Source organism: Carassius gibelio, chromosome B9 (assembly GCF_023724105.1).
Source record: "Carassius gibelio isolate Cgi1373 ecotype wild population from Czech Republic chromosome B9, carGib1.2-hapl.c, whole genome shotgun sequence".
NCBI lineage: Eukaryota > Metazoa > Chordata > Actinopteri > Cypriniformes > Cyprinidae > Carassius > Carassius gibelio.
In genome coordinates, this window is record NC_068404.1 from 8,857,243 (window position 1) to 8,881,045 (window position 23,803).

Consider the following 23,803-nt stretch of genomic DNA (forward strand, 5'->3'; position numbering starts at 1 on the left):
TAAGGAATTGGGAATGGTATAATGTTTGAATTTAAATCTTTAGTAATTTACTTGATGAGTAATGAGATTGTGTAAATGATTTTTTTTTTTTTTTTTTTTTTTTTTTTTTTTACGACAACTGTAAATTTGATGCAGAGGAAATACATTGTAAAGTGTTTCCATCATTATGACAAAAATAATCTTTGTATACATCCTTTCAGAGTGTCATGAGTTTTTGGAGTTTCAGCTTGTTTTTTTCATCAGTAATTAAAATCAAAATTCCTGAACTCATCACTCCCGGTTGTCCCTTTGTCAGAACTTAAAGTCAGCCATTAAGTTTAATTTATTTCATATATTGTTTTATATTCTTGAAATATTTTATATTCACTGAATCAAGTCTGACTTCCCATGGGCTCCATGGCATCCAAAAATATCTGACATTTAATCAAGCTTCCCTCTCTAACCTGCCTAAAAAAATAAAAATAAATAAGAAAATAAAATGAATCTTCTAACAGAAGGACAGAACAATCACAAATCAGATGTAAGTGTTCTTTGCTGTTGTTTGATGATGACTTGTCTTGCAGAACCTTAATACGCTTATATCTATACATTTACGAGGGCATTTAAAAAGCATTCATAAATCAGTCTGTGAGATTATGACAGATTGGCATGAGTTCACCTCAATCAAAGCGTTTTCATTCAGTTGAGGTCCCCTATAACCACAGACTATGAAGGCCACAAAGGACAACTTCAAAAAACAAAACAAAACCTCTTCAGTCCAAAAAAAAAAAATATGAAGGCAACTGCCAAAATAATTGTCCTGTCTAGAAACAGACCATGATCATTAACCACTTTGTAATATTTTATGGCTCAGACTTTGGAAAGCTGTTCTGATCTTATGAATGAAATCCCTCCCGATGTTTCTTGGCCTCAAAAAGGATTTAAAAACACTATGCAGGCACTTTAAACTACAACAAAAGATAACGTAAAGCATAAGGCTGGTATTCTACTAGCCACATTCAGACATTTACATAGTCATTTGAGCAAGTACGCACTAAAAGCTCTAGAAACTCTGCTTCCTGCTGACTCTGATCTAGCAAGTTCAACATTATCGCTCAGTCGATAAAGGCTCCCAATGAGTGTCTTCTCATCCTGAAGAGCCATTGTTCTGCTTGCATCTGGTCCAAATTTTTCCTCAGCAAACTCTACACCACAAACTTTACCTCAAATGCAGATTGTTATTCATGGTAAAAAAAAATTACTCTTTTTTGGTTCTTCTACACCAAAACCAGTTCATTCAGAAAGAAATTTTGCAGGCGGTCATTTGGCGTCTTTTTTGTTGTTGTTGTTGTTGTTTTGTGAGAGTGACAGACCTTTGACAGAAGAGGGTGAGGTTGGTGTGACCATTCCTACCGAGCTCTTCGACGCCACCTCAAGAATATACATTTAGACAAGTCTCTGGTGAATATATAACAACATGAATAATCATGAATCATAAACCATTGGCTGCTGTTGATGTAGCATCTGGTCGTCTTAGCTGCAAGAAAGTGATAAACAATCTAAGTCTTCTAACCCTCATCATTTGCCAACATCCACACCAATTCTTCTCCATCTTGTCCTTTGAGGATCAGCATGGTCCCATCGTGCTGACAGTGGTGTAGTTAAACTTAGACATGGACGCTCCGGTGGCAGTAACCTCATCGTCACCTTCCCTGAAGCCTCTTCTGCGGCAGGACCAGCAGCAGCAGGAGAAGGTGGCAAGAAGTGCCTTTCGAAAGCGCTTGTTCATAAAGCAGTAGATGATTGGGTTGACACAGGCAGACGTGTAGGACAGCAGGTGGATGAATGAGATGGGGGCTCCAGAAAGAGCCCTGTGGGCTGAGGGAAGGTCGAATGCTTTCCAGGTGTTGACGGAGTACAGAGGCATCCAGCAGATGAAGAACATGGCCACAATGACAATAAGCATACGGATCACCCGCTTCTTGGCCTTCAGTTTAGCTTCAGACGTGTTGCTGCGGGGTCGGTCCACCTTTGCGGAGCCCGTTGGGGTGAGGACTGACATCTCCATTGAGTTTGGCCTCTTGGACACCTGGATGTAGCAGCCGTCTCCGTCATCGCTGCTATATAAGACAGTGTTGCTGATACCATTTTTCATTCCTAAAGAGGAAACATTGGACATTCCTCAAGAATAAGCTCTGAGGGAGTGTTTAAATATATACAGATTAAGGGGAAGCTTACATTTTGATCCACATTGCATTTCCTGAATAAAATACTACTGCTTGCAAGGCTGTATTCATATGCAAATATCACACAAAAATTCGAACTTGAGTTGAAAATCCTTAAAGTATAATGTTTATGAAGACTGAAGTTATTGACAAAATATAGTTTCAACTGAGGCTGTACGTAAGCAGTTTTGTTGAATTAACACTTTTTGTCCTCTGTGATGTTTCAATGAAAAATTTAACATTTTTTTTTTTTTTTTTACTTTATCAGAATTGTATGAAACTTTGTGACTTTTGTGGTACTTGCAATATGAACACAAGCATTGTCGACATGATTGGAAAAGGCTAAATGGTCTTTAAAAAAAACCACCTGAGATCTTTCTGGTCAAAAAATGACTGCCATAAGAAATAAATACAAAAATACAAAAATTCTGAGCAATTTTCTTTTGGCGTGGGAGTAAAATTTACATTCTTTGTTCAATTTTTATTTAAGCGCTTAATTAATTGAAAATGACATGATTTTTTTAATTATTATTATTTTATAAATAAAAAGGTAGCACTTTACTTTACAGTCCTGTTCCTCATGTACATAATATGATAATAAAATTATGGGTGCTAGAGGGTTAAAGGGATATTTCACCCAAAAAAGAAAATTCTGTCATTAATTACTCACCCTAATGTTGTTCCAAACCTGTAAGACAATCCCACTAAGATTGTTCATCTTCAGAATAGAAATGAAGATATTTCTGACGAAATAGAGGTTAAACCACTGATGTCACATGGACTATTTTAATGATTATTTCATATTACAAATATATTAATTTGTGATCTGAATATGAACAAAGGTATTACTGGTTTGGCACGACATGAGGGTAAGTAATTTCATTGTTGTGTATACTATCCCTTTATTTGTAGTAAATTGTGGAAGAAAAATTAATTCCTATTTTCAAGCCCTGTTATAATTAATCAAATCAGTTGCAATCAAATTACTCTTAGGTTCATTTTAATAAATTAGTCAAAACGACACAAAACCTAAAACTCAGTTTTGAGTTTGAATTGCTTTAAAGACTCCTTCACTTACTGTACAGTTCTTGGCTGAAAAGTAATACTCTATGAAAAAGGGAGTATTCAAATTTTTAAAAATATTCTATTAATGAAATTAATCAGTAAGGAGCTGGAATCATAAAGTGCAATCTGAATCGTTCCATTCTTTACAATTCCCAACCCTTGTGTCTGTCACTAAACAATAACCTTCATGAGACCTCACAGCAGGTTGTGTTTTGACATTCGTGAGCTACCTTCTTTTGCACAAATTTTTACCAATAAAATGGGAAAGGAAATGACATTTCACTAATACAAATGAAAACATCTTAATGGGTAGAGTGGTGACTCAGCACCGGAGAGTTTGAATGCTAGATCACAGCAGCCCAGGGGAAATGGAGACATATTTATACAATTATAGAATGTGATTTAGCGTAGAACAGTGGAATTGTTGATGAGACATAATCAAAGCAATCCAGCAGATATTAAAATGTAAGAGCCCCACCAATGAGTAATTTAGGGGTAATATTCAAGTCTATATTTCCTACTTTTTCCTTCTTGCTTTTTTAGGGGTAGTTTGGGAAATGTTTTACAGCTGCAATTATATTTTTGAAAATCAAATAGGTCACATTTCATTACTTAGGAAATTGAACCTCATTCAAAAACAGATGGACATAGCTGTACACACAAACAATTAAATCCTCAGAGTAGGTCATCAAATACGATCACAGTTAATACCCTATGGGATGGTCTGAGGCTTACTAAAACATGGCTAAATTATACTGCATGTATTGTGTTTTTGACTTCATAAATGTCTCACCACTCTGTCCCTTCTTCTGCTCCAATTCAAACTGTATTCCACGGTAGAGTTCTCGAGAAATGAGCCCATAAGCAATGATCATCACCACTCCAGGAATGAAGAACAGAACAAATAGCAACAGGATGTACCTAAAACAACATGAAAATTGTTTGAAACTCCATTTTGAGAAATAGTTTACCTAAAAGTGAGAATGTTGTCACCCTCAAGCCATCCAAGATGTAAATGAGTTTGTTTCTTCATCAGAAAACATTTTTAGCAATAAATTAGCATTGCTCACTAATGGATCCTCTGCAGTGAATGGGTGCCGTCAGAATGAGAGTCCAGCTTTTCAATTAACATGATATTAACTGATGAACTGGAGTTGTGTGGATTGCTTTTGGATTATTGCAATGTATTTATAAGCTCTGATATTGATATTATCTGAAATCTGATATTCTCTGCAGGGGATCCATTGGTGAGCAAGTGATGTAATGCTAAATTTCTCCAAATCTGTTCTGATGAGGAAACAAACTCATCTACATTTTATATAGCTTGAGGGTGAGTACATATTTAGTATATAAAATTTCTGGCTGAACTATTCCTTTAAAATATAAATACAACCACTCACTCGTATAGGCTATTTATCCAAGGGTAGCCACTCATGGTCTGTGAAGACTGATTCACATTATTCAAAACATTGTTTGTTCTACAAAATAGTTTTCTGATTATAATTCTGAATTAATTTAAATATCAATAATTGTCCTCAGAAGTGAGTAGTCATGCATTGGCATAGCTTGAAGGGAACATATCCGTGATGTGCCTAACAACACCCCTTCCCTGTAATAAAATCCCTTTCATGCCCAGCCTCTTGTGGCTTATTACTGTAACAGAATATGCAGAAATAATTAAAAAGATGAACAAGCAAACTCAGTGGAACATGCAGAAACAGTACTGTTGTGGTCCCTAGCTGTCTACCTAGCAGCAGCTGTCATAAAACATAATGTGCTGCAGGAGGCCCCCAGCTAATGTTTAAGACCCCTGCTCCTTATCAGAGCACTGCAGAGTGACTCTGTCTCTGTGTCGCTGTCTTTGCCTCTCAAGTTGAGACAGACGCAGACAGTCAATGATGTTACAGTATGAGTAATAGCAGGATGCTCTTCCAATTTACAGAGTACAAAACAACTTATGCTCTAAAGACAGCATCTGTGGCATTACCAGACAATAATTTGTAGCATGTCAGTATACAAATAAACAGGTATGCACTTCCAATGAGGCATTCTGAAAGGTTTAAAAACAAAATGTTATTTTAATATACCCTACGGTTAAAAATATTTTTTATGTACCTGAAATAAATTAGTTTTTAAAAAACATCAGTATTGTGCAATATTATTACAATATTAAAACAAGTTATTTAACTTGTTTATTTATTTGCAAAAAAAAATGTACATTCAGCATTATTTCTCCATTCTTCAGGGTCACATGATCCTTCAGGTATTATTCTTATATGCAGATTTGCTGCTCAAAAATCATTTCATATGTTGAAAACAGTGGTGCTGCTTAATATGTTTAAGGTAGAAATTGCTTGTTTTTGCATTCCAGCCCAGCCTGACACATACTGATGTAAACTGTCCAAGCTGTAGTGTAGTGGTTCGTGCATGTGCTCGGGACATGTATAGACACTGCTGGCTTTGGAGGAACCAGACTTGAGTCTGAACTAGGTCGTGTCCTTTTTCCATTTAACTGTCCTATAAAATAAAAGCTAATGAGCACTAACAAATACTTCAACACTCACCAGGCTTGCTCCACCTCGCTCTTTGGCCAGTCATGGCGGCACATGTGAGCTGTAATCTTGTTGTGCTTGGTGAACTTCACCAGCGTGCTGAAGATGGGATAGGGTGTCATAATGAGGAAGGACAGGACCCAGGTAGAAGCAATGACTTTATAGGCATGGGATCGGGTCTGCCATGCCCGGGACTTCAGCGGGTTGCAAATGGCACTGTACCTCTCAATGGCTATAGCCACCAGACTGAGGGTAGATATACAGACAGAGATTCCTGTAATAAAGCAAAAGAATTACACTGAAAAAATTAAATAAAAATTTTAACAGTAAAAGACTGTAAAAATGCTATAGTAAGAAGTATTGAGTGGTTGGCTGTTAGTAAGTTACCTTCCTATGTATGGTGAAAAACTGTAATAAATCGAACAAGACATTTCACAGTTTACAGTAATTTTGCAATGTACAGTTTTACAGTAAAATATTTTTTTGTGTCAGTTTTTTTTTGTCTATATATCCCATATATTAGTCATTACCTTTTTTTTATTGTAAATGTAATTTAAATCCATAATAAAATGTAGCTACAGTACAATATTTTTAGACTACTTTAATTAATTTATTTATTTATTGCTCTATAGTTTTGATAAAGAATTTGGCATTGAGTCAAGAGCCAACATTTAAGATCATCTAAGCGGTTTATCCATCAAGTTTTCTGATTCAATTGCTCCTATAACTATACGTATTCACTGCAAATCTGTATTTATTCCCCGAACGCTTTATGCTTTGCAAAACTGGAAGCGACAAAATCCTTAATACGTTCTTCTAAAAATACAAAGCTTAGTGAAAAACATTGCAGAATGGCATTCTTGTTGGTGAGCGTTGTAGAGCGAGATTTCCGGCAGCCCCTCATGTTTGAGGAATTACTGGCCCAATAGCCCGAGAGCTTTGACCTGATCTCGCCCTCCGCACCACAGCTCATACCGAGGAAATTGTTCTTTGCTTTACAAATCCCCTTCCTTCTCTGCCCCTTCGAAAAACAAACAGTGGGAGGGAGGTTGTGGTTGGCACAGCGTGTTGGATGTGCTGCCCTGTCACACTCTGACACTGTGTGGGCCGCAGGCCACTCGCACACACTCAAGTAAATAAGATCTGCTCTCTTGTGAATTGTGTCAGACAGTCAACATAATACAGGAGAGAAACATCCTTTAGAAACAGTATCTGATCACCCGTGAATCCCAGTAAAAAAAAAAAAAAAAGATTTGTCTTATGATTTTTTTTGTCCCTTCAAATTATTTCCCAGCAGCCCTTATGTGTCAGATCTGACCTTGGCATTGTATTGGCTGCTGCTGGATGAGCCTTGACTTTCATTTAGGGAGGTAGTGATCCATGAAACAGTGCAGATCAAGCTGGATGCATTCATATATGTCTACTGTACATCAGTGGGCAATTTCTCAAAGCGAGGGTCTGTGCCAAAATCTGACATCCTGTTAACCGTATTACAAATGAAAAGTAGTCTCACCAAGTCATTTTGAAGTGTGTTTTATAGTCTCCTATTGCAGCTTATTTATGTTGTTGTTTTTTAACAAGACATTAAATACATGATGACTACAATAATAAATAATGTGAAAAATAAATAAAATAAAATACAGTTCAGAGCAGAGAAGCAAACTGTGATACGCTTAATGAAGGCTTTGTGCATGGATATTAAAGGGTTAGTTCACCCGAGAATTAAAATTCATCTTCTCGTCACCCTTGAAGCATCCTAGGTATATGTGGCTTTCTTCTTTCAGACAAATCCAATCTAAGTTATATTTAAAATGGTCCCTGCTTTTCCAAGCCTTTTTATGGGGTAAGCGGGTGTTTTTGTCAACAGTTCAGAAGATGTGAAATAAATTGCGCACATCTGTAATAAACACGGCTCCGGTGAATAAAGTCCCCCTGTAGTGAATCTATGCATTTTTGTAAGATAAATATCCAAATTTCAAATGTAATAAAAAACTTTTTTTTCTGACATCTGCTGACTGTGGGACGCGGAGGACATGCAGAAAGAAAATTTAAGACATATGCATCACACGCGCGAAAATGTAAGAACAAAGGAATGTTTCCTTAGTTTAGCAAAGGATTTCCAGTCTCCTCTTGGCTTATATTGAAATCCTCGGACGTTTTTCTTTACAAATCCTCGTTTTGTTCTTCTAATTCGTTCAGTGTTTTGTTTTCTCTCTGCGCTCGTCACTGACCACGCAGCGCTGACATACTACAACATCCGGCTGCACTTCTTCTGGTTCCCCACAGTCAGCAGAAGTGAGGAAAAAAGTGTTTATTACATTTGAAATCTGGATATTTATCTTACAAAAACGCATGTATTCGCTACAGGGGGCCTTTATTCATCCTCCGAAACCATGTTGAGGGATGTTTTATTACAGATGGAGAATAGCAGAATCCGTTGAGATCAGAATCAGTTCAGATTCCACTGTAGAGCAGCTCTAAAAGACAATAGGGTCATTATTGAGCTCAAGTCAGCCTTTGGTTCAGTTCAGATCAGTAACAGTGTGAAATTCATCCATTTAAAACAAGTTCAGTTTAACAATAAGCCGTTCTACAAAAGAGCAGCAATGTCATTATTCAGTTTGAGTCAGTTCAATGTTGATTAAATACTAATGTCGATATCCAAGATGTGATACATCTGTACAGAAGACAACAGTACCATCATCCAGCTTAAATCAAGTTCTGTTTCCATCCAATGGTGTCAGAATAAATATTGAAAATACATGTTATAATATAACTAGTATGATGAAGAGCTTTATTTAGGCTATACTGCATGTTGCTTTATTCGATAAGAAATTTACTCTGTAAATATAAGTGCAATGCTTCTTATTTTCTTGTACTTCATTCCAGCATTGTGCTTTATAAGTAGTTGAAAAAAATTGCATATTATTGTGTACTGTGGCTAGATCTAGATTACCCCTAATGATTTAATTTAATACATCTAAATTTATTAAGCTTACTCAATTTGCATGGTAATTTCATGATTATTTTTCCCCAGTTACAGTAATTGTTTGTTTGTTTGTTTTTTGTAGTGGAAAAACATGTCTACATGTCTAAATTAATCATTTAAACAATAATCCTTCATCCCTGGGTCTAGACAGCATAGGCCCATCACCGAGATCCAGACACTGGAATCATCTCTTTAAAAGTGCTCCTTCCTTCACCATGAATAGTACTACATTCATTTTATTGCTTTTCTCCATCATTAGATCATCATATGATGAATTACTGCTGCCATAACAGAAGATGTATCGAAACATCTTTAAAAACTCATAGGAGATGTGATTACACAGTAACAAATGAGTTCATTTAAATATTCATTAATATTCAGACTATTGCTGACTGTGCCTGTACAGACTAATTTAAAATAAGTAAAATTAATATCTTTCAAAAATTTGAAGCAACGTAAAGTTTTGCATGTCTAGGCAATTGAAGCATGTGACTTTTACCAGAGTTTGTGAAGACGATCAGTAAACAGACTCTCCCTGGGTGCCTTATGCCAGCAGGATATTCAGAGCAAAGTAGCTGTACTTTTCTTTGTGATTTAGCAGGTACATTTGTAACATTCTCAGTTAAGTTTGCAAAAAATGAAAGTTCATCTTACCCATAAGATAGGCCACAATCTTACACATGGCAGCTCCAAAGATGAAATCCTCCAGCAGGTTGGGAATAAGAGTGAAGGGCATGCAGAAAACAGCCATCATGAGATCACTAATGGCCAGGGAGAGCAGGAATGAGTTGGTCACCGTCCGCATTCGCTTATTCACCACCAAAACCACAATGATGAGCAGGTTACCAAACACACTCAGCAGGAATATGAGAGAGTATAGCAATATGCGCAGCGAATCCATTTCTGAAAAACAAAGAGCAAATAACAGATCAACATATTAAAGGCCTTTAAAATGACAAAATATAAACACTTAACCCTATAATGTCTGTTATAGGCACATTTCTAAGGTCTCTATCATCAACATGATCAAAACGTGTTTTACACAATCTACTACATGATTTCTGTTGTTCAACTGATATAAATACTACTATATATCAGTATACAACTAATATTTACATACATTTAGTGTAATAAAAAGTTTGTAAAAAGGTTTTATTGATTTTTTATTATTTAATATGTCAGGCTTCACAGGGTTAACATTCAGTAACAGGAAATCAAGTTAAATCAACTCTGTCAAAGATGCGAGAAAAAAATAGTGACTGGGGAAAGATATGGGAGGAGAGTTTAATTGGCATTTAATTGCTTTTAAATATGCCGGATCATTGCACATATATTTAATTACTGTAATGTTCAAAAGGCCTCAGTAAATGAACCTCTCCACACTCACACTTGATTACTTTTTAAGTTTATTTTTCACACTGTCAGCAATTCACTAATGGAAAATTATATATAATTACTAGCATATGGTGAAATGTTTTTCCTTAAAGGCAAGACATGACCAAAGAAAACAAAAAAAAACAGTTTAATTAATAATTGAATTAATCATTGTGACATGTCAGATGTTATATATATATATATATATATATATATATATATATATATATATATATATATATATATATATATACACATAGTAAAAATACCCACAAAAGATTATTTAAAGCCATTTTTGAATTAAATGAAAAAGGTATCAAAACTGAAGCTTTAGAAATAAATATTTTAATTATTTGATTCAACATCAAATTTATTACACATAAGCATTTAGGCTACAACAGCCTAACATAAACTATGGAACATAAAAGAAGAAACTTCAAGAAACATTTCAGTATTTTTTTGTTCATACAATGAAAGTGATTTACCAAAGCAGCTTTGTTACCAGTCTACTTTACACAAAAGAAAGGTTTGAAACGACATGAGGGTACATAAATGATGACAAATTATTTTTTATTTTTTTTGTGGGGTGAACTACCCCTTTAATATTATTATTATTATTAATTTAATGGAATGATACTCTACATAAAAAACTAAATCTGCCAGCAGTTGGTGGTAAATGTCTTTATGAGTGATTCGATTCAAAGGGCTGATTCATTCAGGAATACAGTAAACTGCTCTCTTTATGAATGGGCATTTGAATCATTGAGTGCAGATTCATTCAGAAATTAAACTGCTGTGTTGCTTGGAGATGCACAAAAATTCTGCTATATGGCTTTAAAGGTAATATAGTATTGTTGTATAAAATCACATTTGCACTCGTGGTATTCGGAAATAAACAGCACTTGTTTTAAATTGCACTGGCTGCTTGTGTAATATTGCTTATCGTATGATGTAAATATGAGACAAAAATTCATACAAGGGCATTTTTGCACCAATATCTTGAATTTTAGGGCATAACTGCATTTATGGAGTTGTTGCCCTGCATCATATTTGACAACAGTCAACTGTTTGAAATACAAGATGACAGACAGGTCTGGGGGCGGGGCCAGTGCTTTAACGGCATTCAAATATTTTAATCTTTTAAATTAAATTAACGCATTAAACTGACAGCCCCATATGTGTGTGTGTGTGTGTGTGTGTGTGTGTATAATTACAATGAACTTCATTATAAAATACACTTTTCTGTACTTCAGAGTCTATAAATGTGCTATGTGCTGTCAGGTTTTCTTGCTGACTTACTGAATGTTTAGAAACGATAAACGTATCTAATTGTCCTCAATGCAACCTTCTGCTAGTATGGAAAAAATCCAGCATCATCAAATAACATCCTCAGAATGCAACAGCTCACTCAAACACTTGAAGCTGTGTGTTTTTCAGACATGGCTGATGGATTGTGTTTTTCTAGCTGATCTCTGTGGCCATAAATCTGAATTTTTACACGGGTAATCATTCTTTGTGACATAGCCCATCATTTTGTTTAAGCAATGAGTTGGAAACTTGATATCTGTAACTGAAATGTTAATGTGTAATTGGAAAGTTGTCCGATTGTTGATCAATCAAAGGGGAAATACGGTGACTAATGGAGAAAAATTGCAGGATTACTGCAAAACAATATTAGACTATGAATCGCAACTCTGCTGAAATGTCATAAGCATACAATCAATTTGTTTAATAGCATCATAAATAAGGAGCCCTTCATAAGCCACTACACTGAAACTTAAAAATTCAGATTATTTTATGCGGGTACATTTTTTATATATATATACTTTATTATTACATTTTTAACTCTTTCCCTGGCAGCCTTTAAAACAGTTTATAGTGCCCACCAGCATTTTTTATGGTTTTCACAAAATTTCCATTGCTGTATGAATATCTGAACCAGCATTAAAAAAGAACAGAGCCTCTGCTTAAAAAAAAAAAGTTAATTAATTAATTCTAGCTTCGTTATTTTTTTATCAACACTTTGATATTATTCTACATATTCATTTCTGCTTTTTCTTCACCATTCAGAGATTCAATACTCTTTCAGATTATGTGTAATAGTAACTCTCACATAACAGTGAAAATTAATATAAGTTAATATACACCCTTTATTAAAAGTGCTTCAAAATGCTCTTCACAAAGATGCCATAGAACCAATTTTAGTTCCACAAAGAACCATTCCGTCAAAGGTTCTTTAAAGTAGCTCCTCTTTCTTACCTTTTTCAAATCTGAAGATCATTCTTTCGCCACAGACAACCTTTTGTAAAACACGAAGGATCTTCAGCTGTTAAAGGTTCTTTATCAAACCATTTAGACAAAGAAAAAAGGGTTCTTCTATGGCATTGTGAAACACCTATATTTTTAAGAGTGTTTGTGTGTGTGCGTGCGTGCGTGCGTGCGTGTGTGTGTGTGTGTGTGTGTGTGTGTGTGTGTTTATTTATTTATTTTTATTGCATAAATGCAATTTTATCAGAAATACATTGGTCATTTTATATTAGAGATGCAGGGGACTGGAAGTTTAATTTCCACTGAGTTAAATATAAATGTGCCATTTCATACTAGACAAGATAATGACACACACACACACACACAAAGATACTACTGAAAAGTTATTGTGCTTTACATAACATTTCTAAATAGTAATTGGTTAAGTTAGGTAAAAAAGGCCAGTTCAATGACGTGACAAAAGATTGAGGATACAAATCAATGAAAACCCCCTGTTGACTTCAATTCTGAATATGAACATCTACCAATTAATGTCTACAGTGGTTATTGACATATATGTGAACTTTTCGTTAAACTTCCTCTGATAATTAATATTTTTGGTTCATTTGTTGGTAAATTTGGTAGATCTTTCCTAACACAGTAAGCTGGTTTTATTCACAGTGAAAATCACTGGGGTCTAAAGCCAAACTGGACCCTTTTGGCATTGACTTTATAAGGCCTTATTTCAAAAAGTCTTCAAGGTGAACTATCCCTTTAAGTCTTTGCTCTTGCTCTAATGATTTTTGACATAGAAAAGCTCCACGTTATAAACAATCCTCCATAAGTGTATTGAATACTAAGCCTTAATTTTGGAACCCAACAATCAAACATTGAAAATAAGCCATTTTTCTGCCAAAGTGGAACATATTCCAGCTGCTTTCCATTACTGCCTCTGCAGAGAGCAGTCAATGTGAGCCAGCATGAGCAGGTAGGATTATGGGATGTGAAGAGTCATATCCTGTTTGTGGCTTTGTCAGGCTAAAGCAATCAATTGAGGCCATGTTTGACTACAGTACAGGGTTCTGTGTGCGCTCCATTACTGATCGCCTGTAGCCACTGGTCTTAAAGGATTAGACCCGCCAAAATGCTGCTGACAACCTCAGGACTTTGATCTCATAAGAGATGCGGTCTGCATGAGTGGCTCGACTAAAATCGCTATCTCACTTTCTCTGTCATTGTTGCAAAGAATTTGTTCCATCAAGTAAAAAGAAGAACATGTTTATCAAGTATCCTCCACATGCCACTACTTTCTGTAGGATGCCTTAGCCTCACTATGTGGGAGAAGCGTGAACTAAACTGTTTGAGGTTTGCTGTGGATTCTGTCTTAGTCGTGGGTTTTAAAGGCCTTGGGAAATACTTAGAAGTGTCAGATAACTGAGATGTGTTGCCTTGGGATGGGATTGGCTTGATTTAGGGTTAAAACAGCGTGTGTCATCATTGATGGTAATTGGATTAATATACTATTTCAAATTCTCTGTTATATTATATTTTTGCACAAGCTTTAACATTTCAAAAGTCACTAAGAACCCTTCTAGAGCTCTCCTATTTCTAACTGTTGACACTTCTATGAAAATGCACATATGTTATTTGTGAAAAAAATACACTTAAGCAATGCAAACAACTCAGTTAGGAGAAACGATTCAGGAAGAAGGAGACAATAAATTAGATTACAGAGAATGAAATACTTGTTCCCCCTTGCCAATTGAAATGTTACACAAGGGCCATCTAATCGAATTCAATTACTCTTTCATCTGTACTCTTCTCCCTGTGGATGAATGTCTCTCTTAGTATATTTCATCATGCAATCTTGGTGTATGTGACAGATGTTGGTTTCAGGATGAGATCTCAACATGTCCTGTCTCGCACAAACCTGTACTGTCAACCTTCGCAAGTCACATCGCTATTCAAACCATCAAGACAGCACGGTGTGTAAAATTCACTGTACATGAGGGACTGACAAGAATGAGGTCATTATAAAACTGTTGGCCATTGATCATTTATTTAACCTGATCAGACTATCTAATATCCACTGGTGATGTTTCTTTCGAACCATACTCTTAACGATAAAGGTTCCCTTTCAGTCAGTCACTCTTAATGTCACATCGGTGACTGAAGAATTTGGATATTGCTTCAATAGACCAATCTACTTTGTGTGTAAACTAAATGAGCCAATGCACATTGACATGCAATTATTGCATTCAGCTGCCACTGATCACAGCATGAGTAAGCAGAAGGTGCAATATATACCAGCTTTTCGCTTTGGAGCCGAGCGACAGTATCATTCTGCTCAACTGTGTACCAGTCGTGAACTACAAGTTCAGCATGCTCTCAGAAGCTTCCTGTGTTGGCAAGATGGCGCTTCAGCAGTGGTCGTTACAGAGTTTGGTTAGTTAGAAGTATGTTTAAAATGTATGTATGTTCTAACTAAAGTTAGAAGTATGCCTTGCCTTGAACCATCTCAAAGGGTACTTATGAGGCAAGCACATGCTGGTCCAAATGGCAACACAGCGACCGTTGAGTACATCAACTGACAAGGTGGTCTGTGCTCCTGTCGCATGTTGCAACTCACCCACCACCTCCTCCTTTGGAGTCAGAAGGTTCTGAGGTCACTACTTGCTGTTCACATTCCGGGCCTGCTCAACTGCACAGCCGACGAGCTGTCTCAAGCAACGCTCCTGGGAGAATGGCGATTCCATCCCCAAACGGTCCAGCTGATTTGGAGATGTTTCAGAGCAAATAAGGTAAACCTTCTGGAAGGACAAGGAGCAAGTCTTGCTAGTGGTGTTGTGTTGGCCCTCGGACATGGATCCCCAAAACTAGTGCTCTACTAGATGCACGATTGTAGTCGTGCTGTTTTTTCTGCAGCAAGGGCTGGAGCAAAGGCTGTCTCCCTCCACCCTCAAAGTCCAGGTTGCTGCTATTGCTGCATATCATGTTCCCGTGAATGGGATGTCTTTAGGTAAGCATGACCTCATCATCAGGTTCCTTAGAGGGGCCAGGAGGTTAAATCTGTGGATGTCATCACCCTGGCTTATAAAGCACAGGGTGTGCACTGCCCATTCAGGTTGCAAGCTCACTCAACTAGAAGTGTTGCATCCTCCTGGGCGTTGGCAGCCGAACATGGTGAAATGTCTGGTCCCAGGCCTTCATGATGAATCCCTGAGAATAGTAAAGCTGGGTTCCATATTGAGTGTTTTGACAATGGTGAGTGGAACTACTTGTTCTGAGCCCCGGCCTACACCAAATAGTGGAGCAGGCGGCTCGCACAGAGCACAACACCCATGGCGCTTTGGTAGGGATCCCAATTCGTCGGTCACCGACGAGACATCGAGAATGACCAACTGAAAGGGAACATCTCGGTTATGTATGGTAACCCTTGTTCCCTGTAGGAGGGAATGGAGATGTCACGTCCAGTCGCCACGGTTGCTGTACCACCGCTGAGCTGCCGAGTCACCATTCTCAGCTCCTCAGTGAAAACCTGGTATGCATTGCACCTTCTGCCTTATTAAAGTCATGCTGTGGTCAGCGGCAGCTGGATGCAATAATTGCATGCCAATGTGCACTGGCTAGTTTATTCTACACTCAAATCTATGGCATCTATGGTTCCAGGAAGAAACTTTAAAATCCATGGAATTTTTCAATTTTGCAAAACGTTCATTAAAGTGAAAAAAAAAAAAAAGTTCTCTAGATAGTATGAAGTTAATATTTTCTTCACACTATGCGAAAAAAAAAAATATTTTAAGATTTGTTCACTGAAAGGTTATTTCTGGAATTCAAAATGGTTCTTCTATAATACTGCTGCATAAAATGCACATAATAAGGACATCTGAATATTTTCTATGTAAAGACAGATAATCATTTATTAGTATATTGTTTTAAACCACAGTTTATGTGTATATATTATATTATATTATATTATATTATATTATATTATATTATATTATATTATATTATATTATATTATATTATATTATATTATATTACAACCCTATATCAATAGGGTCAGAATTAATAACAGCTTGTGCCAATTAAAATCTACTGTCAGGATTACTAAAGAAATGTTAAAAGTGAATAAAAGGCATGGCCAGTTATTTTTGCAGCTGACCTGTTACATATACTTCTGAAGTAGTTACTCTTTGAGATGCAAAATTTATGGGAACATAATAAACTACTTAAATATTTAAATAATGCAACTTACTAAGTTTTGTGATAATCAATTTACTGGTATTTTTTGACCCAAGACAATAGATAGATAGATACTGTAGATAGACAGACAGACAGACAGACAGACAGACAGACAGACAGACAGACAGACAGACAGACAGATAGATAGATAGATAGATAGATAGATAGATAGATAGATAGATAGATAGATAGATAGATAGATAGATAGATATTTTTGTCCTTTGTGATTTAATTATTCATGCATCAGAGGGTTAATAGTTCATTCTCATGTGTACTCGACTGTTTTATGCCTCTGGTGTGTTTTTATGACAAACCTTGTTTTTATGACAAAACTTGATGTCTACCATACTTAACATTATCTAAGATGTGTATACAAGATATACAGATCATAAAATCAGATGGATATTGTTTAAAAGTCAACTGAATATTTATTCCAGGATGGGATAAACTCAAGCTCATGTCATTAAATGCCATGTAAACAAAACATCACTACGATTTCTCATCATCCCTCGTCCATTTCCATCTCACAGCACATCACCTCTAGAGCCGCACTGCTACTGTTTCAGTGTTAACTGTTAACTTCCACTTTCCAAAACACCACCATTTACTATTTCATCAATGCTTTTGGCCTCATGATCAATTCATGAGAAGATTGAGCTGGGTTAGGAATACAGGTTTCAAACCAGAGAAGGAATGCATGAATAAATTACAATCAAGAGGAATCAAGATATCATGAAAGTTAGTTGCATGAATTATGAATCTGAGGCCAAATGTGAGTGCGTAAATATTTTAGATTTGTGTAAAAAAAAAAAAAAAAAAAAATTCCTCACATATCAACAGCATTTTGCATGCTCTAAGTCATTGTTATAACCAGTGCTATAACTAACTAGAGGGGAATAAATAACTCAAAAGGTATTTTCACAGTGTGAAATTTGCTTTAAGGAGGCATTTTTTAATAAAATCATTCCTATACATTCTACCACATTAGGCACATTGTTTCAGTGTACATTAATCTTCATGTCTTCATATTCTAGCTTTTCAGTTTTATTTTACAGTCTAATTAGATGTATTGTTTATTATTTTTAATTGTCATTTTATTTATTGTTTAATATTTATTGCTAAAAATATGACGATTGTTAATTTTAGAACCTTTGTAACATTTAATTAGAATTACTGCACATTCACATAAGCACAAATCAAGAGAATGTCCACTTGTCTGGTTTACTTACAGATGTAGTCAGAGCAAAGAAAGAAAAGAAGAAAGAAAATTGACCTGCTGTATAATACTTTTTCTTGAGTAGAATGGAAAACCCTAAACTGAAACATACATGTTCAGAGATGTAAATGCCTTATAAAGATAGAGAAGCAAAAACCATGATCTTGATTAAATTGCAGTTTATTGTGCAGCCCTAGCTGCTTTTTGAGCCACAAAAAATTATACTGTAGATTTCATATATAACAAAATATGAGAGTAATATATTGCCCAGTTAAATCACATCTTCTTCTTATTTTTCAAGAGTAGTAAAACTACTAAAATCCCTACTTATTTAGCTTTACATGCTATAGATTTAAAATAGTAATTCAACAACGTTAATAAAGTCATGAGTTACAAACAGTTGCATCAGTGTTGCAGCAACAAGTGATCGATTCTAAAACAGATGGATGTCTAATCATGGATTTTGGGAGAAGGCTTGATTGTCAGGGAAAGACCGAGGTTAACAGTCCACTCAGGCTGTAGTCAATATTCCCAAAGCAGCGAAGCAATCCATGCAGTTTCCTGAATGATGTTTGTAATTGGTGTCCACATAGAGGCCAAGTGCCTGTCCCTGGAATAATCAACTATTCGCTAATTAAAATCCGCAGGACAAAGCACATGAGAAACATCAGGAAAAACACTCACCTGCAACTTGTTTTTGTTAGCCATTTTCTATAGTATATTTTGTAGAAATCCCGTTTAGGCTATGTGTATTTTGTGAAATTTTGTGAAACATACAATTTTCAGATCCCACAATGCAATCAGCACGATTTGACCTTCTGCTTCCAGTATAATGAATGAACTATTTATTTTCTTAACGCATTTATTTTGTCTATTTTAAGAAAAAATGTCACTTACTATTTGTAAAGAATAATAGGCAGCCCACAGTGTATATTGTGTTGCATTCAGTGAGTACTAAGCTGTTGGAACAGCCTGTCTCGCTCCAATCTCAGTGTGACTGAATACCCAGCATTCCTCCATATACAACAGTCCTCAAGCTGTGTCTTTAGAGAGGTCCATGGCTGTAGCTCATTCCTGCAAACTGATGACCTTCAGTCTGCTCATCTCCTGGTTTATTCAGACCTACTGTATAGTGTAAACTGTTGTATGGCAGGCTGCATGTTATTATACAAACAGATAATTCTCATTATACAGGTAAAAATGCCCCAGTAAATCAGTTTTCGGAAAATCAATTATTGTGTTTTAAAAATAATTAATTTCAGACACTACTTTGCAATTCTCTTTCCAAACACAAATATGTAAATCTTAAAAATGGTAAGTAATGCAGTGTGGACACAAATTTATAATAAATTACTGGGTTTGTGAGTTGTTTGCTTCTATATTAGAGCCAAAGACAAAGGTAATGCCATAATTTGGATTCGGATCACTGTCTGATGTGCTGAGGACAACCAAATAACACATTTGTCAATTAAGCCAACTACTCAGGAACACAGTATACTGCAATAAAAACATCACAATGTCTTGTTCTTTCTTTCTTTTTTTTTCTGTGAACAGCGTGAACGATTAATTCTTCATTGCTGACTGCTGAATAATTGTGTCTGTATGAAGCCATACAGCATCCATAAGATCCTTAAGAGACCTCTCATAACCCACTATGAAACAAGTTTAAAGCAGTAAATTATCTAATGATTGGTTTCAACCTTAAGTGTCAATCACCATCAAGATCTGTCAAGGAAGTTAATCACTTGTTGGTCACAAATGTTGCTATATTAAGCTAAAGCATGACATTCTGCTAACCTCTGTGTCCTCTCAAATTACCCTGATGCAGCTTCATCACTGGACTCATCTAAATGTTAAGAGCTCATGACTGAAGACCTCATCCTGAGCGAACTCAACAGGCGTCTCACCTGAGATCAGAGGTTGCATTGTTTCAGAGCGAATGACTTCTACTGCCTGTCTCGTCATGTTAACACAGCACATGTTTGATCATATACAGCACTGCTTCCCAACTGGTGGGTCACAGCTTTGTTCTTATGGTGTCAGCAGAGAAAAATAGGCTACATGGAAATTATATAATTCAACTAACCATGTACTTGTGCATAGATAGGATAAATGGAAAGAGGATGGAAGCTTACTTCTGCGATAAAATGTTAAATTAATGTAATTGATAGATTTTTTTCACAGAGTTCTTTATGTAACAGAAAAATATAACAGGAATTAATAATATGGCAAAGGTGTTTGAAAATGTTTGCTTTTGTGATGTGTTTGTGATATTCTGAATGCAGTGCTTCAGTTTGCAAAAGATGTGAGGCATTTGTGGATTTGTGTGTACAGTTGAAAACAACTGTAATTGTGAGATGTTAACTCAAAATGATGAGATAGAAATTCTGATAAGAAAAAGTCAAAATTGCAAAATATTAACTTTCAGGTTTGAGAAAAATAATTATAGTAAATGATCCATTTACTATGGAAATCATTGCATCATGCAATCATTGCATTGCACTGTTGCCAAGTACAGTGAAGAGATTTACAAAGATTCACAGAAAATCACTGAGATGTCATTGATTGCCTGAAGCATGTGCATGCCATCCTGGACTCGTCATAAAGACGAATGAATGAGTGTGCATTGTATGCTAACAGCCCAGATCTGTGGATTTGAAGAGCGCTGTCGGAGCACTGTGTGATGGCGATAATGACACGTGTGTTTGATGATCAGGGTTTATACTGAACACAGGGACAAAGAGCCCAACAGCCTCTGCTGATGGAGGAAATGGACAGCAAATATGTGTTTTGTCGAGCAGTCTCTGATTAGGCTCCTCAGTGGCAATGCACTAAATTTAGCCTGTGCCCAGAGGTATGCTAAACGCTTCCATCAAAGCACCCAGAGAGAAAGAGGAGAAATCACTCGCTTTTGCTGTACAATGTGAAAATAGAAGCGTGTACAAAAGAGCTGTTTCGACCTCAAATGACTTCTTAAATTACATTTATTGGGTTAACTTAATGAAGAAGTCATGTTGATTGAGTAAATATGCATAAGTAAAAGCATTTAAATGTTGAAAATGTTGCACATTTTCATAATTTTGTGTTATTTATCAAACAGTGTTGGGAGTAAATAGTTGAGTGCAATGGTATTACATCTGAATAATTTCACACACATGCACGTATATATATATATATATATATATATATATATATATATATATATATATATATATATATATACATACATATATATATACATATATATATACATATCTGATAACAGTTTTAAATCCTATTTAAGCTTTTGCATATGCCAAAAATTTTTCCAAGGCTTTGTTCGATGCCAGTGTTTCCTGTCATAACTATGCAAAGATTTGATTTCAAAAACAGCATCATAGCTATTAAACTATTTCTTGTTATAATTTTAAATCTGTTTTTAACCTCAGAACTCAAAGTAAAAATGAGGTGCTAAAGTCTGACAGTGGTGCCTGTGCTTTAAAATTAAATGATTTTAATCTTGATTATAGCAATGAAGGTTTGTGAAAGACAGTAATCAGTGTTGAGTACTGCTATAACAATATCCCTGACCACTTTAAATGTTTGAAAATGATTACCAGTTGAAAATATTCATTAGACCTTTGCAAAAATAATCATAAAGTAATCAAATGCAATCAGTTACATTATTTTAATAAATTAATTGAAATAGTAACACCACTTATTATGTTTTAAAAAGAGTAACTTGTAATCTGTAACTATTACATTTCTAAAGTAACCTTCCCAACACTGCTAACAAAGCATATTTATAGCTCCGTGGTTGAACAATACCTTGTTTTTTGGTATTCACTTCTTTATTCACCTAAGAAATATTTAACATCTGCTTTCTTCCAGAAAATTTGCTAACTGTATTGCAAATATTGGTTTTCCTCTCATTAATACTTTAGAATGTTTTATTTTTCTTTCATATTTTACTGTTTTATATTTTAAAGTTAACATACAGTATGTAGAATTGTCATCACTTCATTTGGTCTAGATAAACAATCTCTTTACGTCGTAATACAGTCCCTCGCGTCATAAAGCCCAGAGGGTGATGCAGTGAACTCTGCTGAATTATTTACTTGCTCTGGCAGTGATTCTAATAGCAGTGGAAAGGCTGCAAACTCCGTTTCTTATATAGGCACTGCTCACTTTATTCAGATTTGTGTAACTCATTTAATCCATTTTTTTCCCATTAACTCCTTGGACAGCCTAATAAAACAACTATACATACCTTTATAAAAAAGGGTTCGTTTTTTTTTTTTTTTTTTTAACTTTGTTTCATCAATGTATCTGCAGCAGCTATGGTAAAAATGATATCAATGTTTTATGTGTGTGTGTGTAAATATGATTTACTACACTTATGACCCTTCACTCAAATGTTAAGTGTTCCTCACAGGTGTCTAATTAAATAGCAGCTAGACTACATCAGGTTTTCACACACAGTAAACATACTTCATTATCCTTTTTTTCTGTGGCATCTCTCTTGAGCTGACTGCAAATAAGGCATCAGAAACTAATAGACCATAGGATTATAATCGCATCTAAATTCTCCCTGCAGTGGCAATAAAGCTGTAGCGATGCTGGCAGAAATGAATCTACAATTTCCCAAGATAACAAGCATTGTCCTTTTCCACACAGCCCATGGTACAGTGATTGTAGTATTATATAAAGCTTTGATCATTTAAGATCGCAATTCCCTAGACTCTGAGTGATTACCTTTTCGTTTTCTATAGCCTACTTTAATGAGAGCAAGGTTACAGGACGAAAACATGACATGGTATGCCATTTATTTCTAGTATGTGAAATATTCAGTGACTTTTAGGGGTGTGGAAATGTAAGGACATTTCTCTCAGTAACCTGATTTTCACGAAGCAATCTCTTCTTGCGCAACCGAATTTGGCTTTCCCCGAACGCAAACGTCGAGTAGGCTTTAACTTGACTTTAAATATATATATAGGCTACTTGAAATACCTAAATATGTCATAAAGTGATGTTTTTTTTCAGGAATCGTACGAAAAGCGCAGAGAAACCTACTGTCACTATGGTTACCTCATCAGGCGAGCGCTTCTATTCGCGAGGCTACTGTATTTAGCGCGCTCAAACTAAAATTGCAATCTTACTTTTGCGCTTACTGAAATGTTTTATACCCATCCAAACACTTCCTGATTTTGCTTAAAACCGTTGAAGGATGCTTCAACCTCTCTATAATGTCAAAACAGTCTGGTACCTCTCTAGTGAAGGAGATCGAGTTTGTTGAACGCACGCGAGTGTGTGACGGAGATCCTCACCTTTGGCTCGCGCCGGTTCCGTCTTGGGCAGCAGAAGCGCGTCTCCGCAAGCGCCGTCGGGAATCTCCAGACTCCCGTTTAAGGTCCCGTTCAGAACCGAGCTGTTCTGAAGCGGAAGGCATGCCCAAATCCCAGATGTATCATTTAGCGTCTGTAAATCCATCTCGGACCTAACCACAACTATTTGATATTAGTGTTTCCTCGCAGTCATCCGTAAGCTATGAGAGCGCAAAGAGCTGCTTAGAGAGCAGACATTTGGAGAGGATTCAATTAAGAGTCAATAAAAAGGTAAGATTAGCTCGTGCTGAAATGAAGCGTTGTTGCTCAGCGGTGTGTTGAAGGCACAGTTGCTCTGTGTGAGAATGTGATGAAGCCCTGCGCGCCACTGAGGCTCTTCTCACGCGTGGACCGAGCTGAGGGGTTATTAATGAGCTCTTAAACAGCAGGGGTGGGAGTTTGGGGGTGAGCCGGTGGGATTCAGGCAACTGAGCATCCTGGAGAGGAGGAGACGTTGAAGGGAGTTTGTGAAGTACGGGCACATGGATTTAGGGAAAGTTATGAATGATGTGGCAGGTGGAGTGAAACACCGGCGCCCTCTTGTGGAA

The 23,803-nt window shown here is 36.1% G+C and overlaps 1 protein-coding gene across 1 annotated transcript; it reads right to left on the reverse strand.

Annotated features, from left to right (window-relative positions):
- Window positions 1-23,561, reverse strand: LOC127964521 (cholecystokinin receptor). The gene is made up of 5 exons (XM_052564742.1): window positions 23,199-23,561; window positions 9,465-9,713; window positions 5,834-6,095; window positions 4,063-4,190; window positions 1-2,136 (listed from the first exon to the last, which is right to left on the reverse strand). The coding sequence occupies exons 1-5, from the start codon at window positions 23,359-23,361 to the stop codon at window positions 1,607-1,609; spliced, it is 1,332 nt and encodes a 443-aa protein (XP_052420702.1). The 5' UTR covers window positions 23,362-23,561; the 3' UTR covers window positions 1-1,606.
- Between the last annotated feature and the right edge of the window lie 242 nt (window positions 23,562-23,803).